This window comes from Culex quinquefasciatus, chromosome 2 (genome assembly GCF_015732765.1).
Source record: "Culex quinquefasciatus strain JHB chromosome 2, VPISU_Cqui_1.0_pri_paternal, whole genome shotgun sequence".
Classification (NCBI taxonomy): Eukaryota; Metazoa; Arthropoda; class Insecta; order Diptera; family Culicidae; genus Culex; species Culex quinquefasciatus.
This window is the reverse complement of record NC_051862.1, coordinates 40027939-40029897: the sequence shown is the minus strand read 5'-3', so window position 1 is coordinate 40029897 and position 1959 is coordinate 40027939. Positions and strand designations below refer to the sequence as shown.

At 52.3% G+C, this 1959-nt stretch overlaps 1 protein-coding gene across 1 annotated transcript; it reads left to right on the top strand.

Moving 5' to 3' along the window:
- On the top strand, nt 1-1959 carry LOC6034652 (glutactin). Its single transcript, XM_038250269.1, has 5 exons — nt 1-208; nt 264-398; nt 463-1356; nt 1413-1725; nt 1796-1959. The coding sequence occupies exons 1-5, from the start codon at nt 8-10 to the stop codon at nt 1957-1959; spliced, it is 1707 nt and encodes a 568-aa protein (XP_038106197.1). The 5' UTR covers nt 1-7.

Below are 1959 nucleotides of genomic sequence, written 5' to 3'. Positions count from 1 at the left end.
CAGAACAATGTGGCTGTTCGCCGCCATAGCAATCTGCTGCAATCTATTGCATCCAACCGTGGCACAACCCTTCCCACCGATCGTCAACATCACCGGATTGGGTTGCGTTCAGGGCTCTATCGGGTACACCGCGTGGACTAACCGGACCATCTACCAGTTCCAAGGGATCCCGTTCGCCGAAGCTCCGACAGGTGCTTTAAGGTTTCAGGTGAGCTCTTCAAGTCTGGTTGGTATTGTAAACATTGAAGATCTCCCTCTTGAAGCCTCCGGTGAAGCGCGCCGGGTGGGGTGGAACCTTGGACGCATCGCAACCAGGCACTCGCTGCCCCCAAATATCGGACGATTATGTCAACGTAGCGAACGAGGATTGCCTGACGGTGTCAGTTTACTCCAGTAATGTGAGTGGTCTTTAGAATATCCGCAAATCGTCGCAATGATCACTGAACAGCTAATTTTACGCAGCTTAACGCGGCTCGTCCGGTGTTGGTTTGGATCCACGGGGGATATTTCTTCTTTGGGGGTGCCAGCCTTTACCAACCGAGCTACCTCCTGGAATCCGACATTGTCCTGGTGGTGATCCAGTACCGGTTGGGACCGCTGGGATTCCTGTCGCTGCTGAACGATGCAGTGCCCGGAAACGCCGGGGTCTTGGATGCGATCATGGCTTTGGAGTGGGTGCAGCAGTACATCGGACACTTTGGCGGTAATCCCGTGGACGTTACGGTGAACGGAGCATCTGCCGGAGCGGCAATCACATCGGCAATGCTGCACAGTCCGCTGGTGAAGAACCGGGCAGTGCCGCTGTTCAAGCGAATCATTCTTCAGTCCGGATCGATTTTCTCTACGTTTGCAGTGTGTGAAACGCCGGTTCAGGGCAGCATGGATATTGCCAGAAATGCTGGCTGCACCGACGAAGCAACTGTTGAGCAGTGTCTCCAGCAGGTCTCGTTGGATAAACTTTTTCAGGGATTTCTTGTTCACTTTAGACACGTAATCAGAAGCGCGGGATTCCCTAGTGTTGCTGGGGCATGTATTGTTGTCGGTGGACCGTCCGGATTGCTTCCAAAGCATCCGCGAAACTACCTGGACAACGCCCCTAAAGATGTATCCGTCATGGTCGGAACAGTATCACAGGATGGAATGTTCCTTCTGGATTTGTTGTTCAGACTACAGCCGGAAGCGTATCCTACCGATTTGACCCCCCATGGATTGCTTCAGTTTCTTAGACTGTTACAGGAAAAGTTCGGTCACACAAAGCTGGACGGTGCTCTGGAAGGCTATCAAATCTTGGAAAACTACATCCGATCCGACATCGACCAACCCCAGTGGAAAGACGTCGTTCCTGGATTCATAGATGTAACAAACCAAACCATATTCCATCGACACTCTCAAACCATAATCATACCTTCAAGATCTGCGGCAACTACGGTTTGAAAGGACCAGCACTCCTGGATGCTCACGCCGTATTCGCCGCCAATCCGGACAACCCGGTCTATCTGTACAGCTTTGACTTTTACAACGGACGGCCCCAGGAGAACCTCAGCTTTCCGTTCCCGTACACGGGCGCAGTTGATCACATCGAGGTGCGGCCCTACCTGTTCCCGTCGAGACAGATGAACGAACGGGAAACCCTGATGGCGAAAACGATGGTCCAGCTGTGGGGCTCGTACGCCCGTTCAGGAGTGCCGCGGGCGGATAGCATTCCGTACTGGCGACCCGTGAATAGTAAGGATCCCTTCAAACTGTTTTAACATAAAAAAGTTTAAAAGTTTCTTTTTTACGTATTAAACTTCAGAACTTTACGGGCCGTACCTTCGAATCGACGACGTCAGCGAGCAACGCAACTGCTATCTGGCCGAGTTTCGGGCGACTTCGGAGAAGTTTCTCCGGGCAAATGAGTGCAAGCGGAGCGATGGTGGATTGGCGAAGCTGTTTGATCGCGAGGAGATCAAATTGTAA

Excerpts from the sequence above, each read along its gene's own strand:
- LOC6034652 (XM_038250269.1), top strand. The coding sequence starts at position 8 with ATGTGGCTGTTCGCCGCCATAGCAATCTGCTGCAATCTATTGCATCCA. Across the intron at positions 209-263 it reads CAGGTGCTTTAAGGTTTCAG|CCTCCGGTGAAGCGCGCCGG; the intron begins GTGAGCTCTTCA and ends TCCCTCTTGAAG. Across the intron at positions 399-462 it reads TGTCAGTTTACTCCAGTAAT|CTTAACGCGGCTCGTCCGGT; the intron begins GTGAGTGGTCTT and ends AATTTTACGCAG.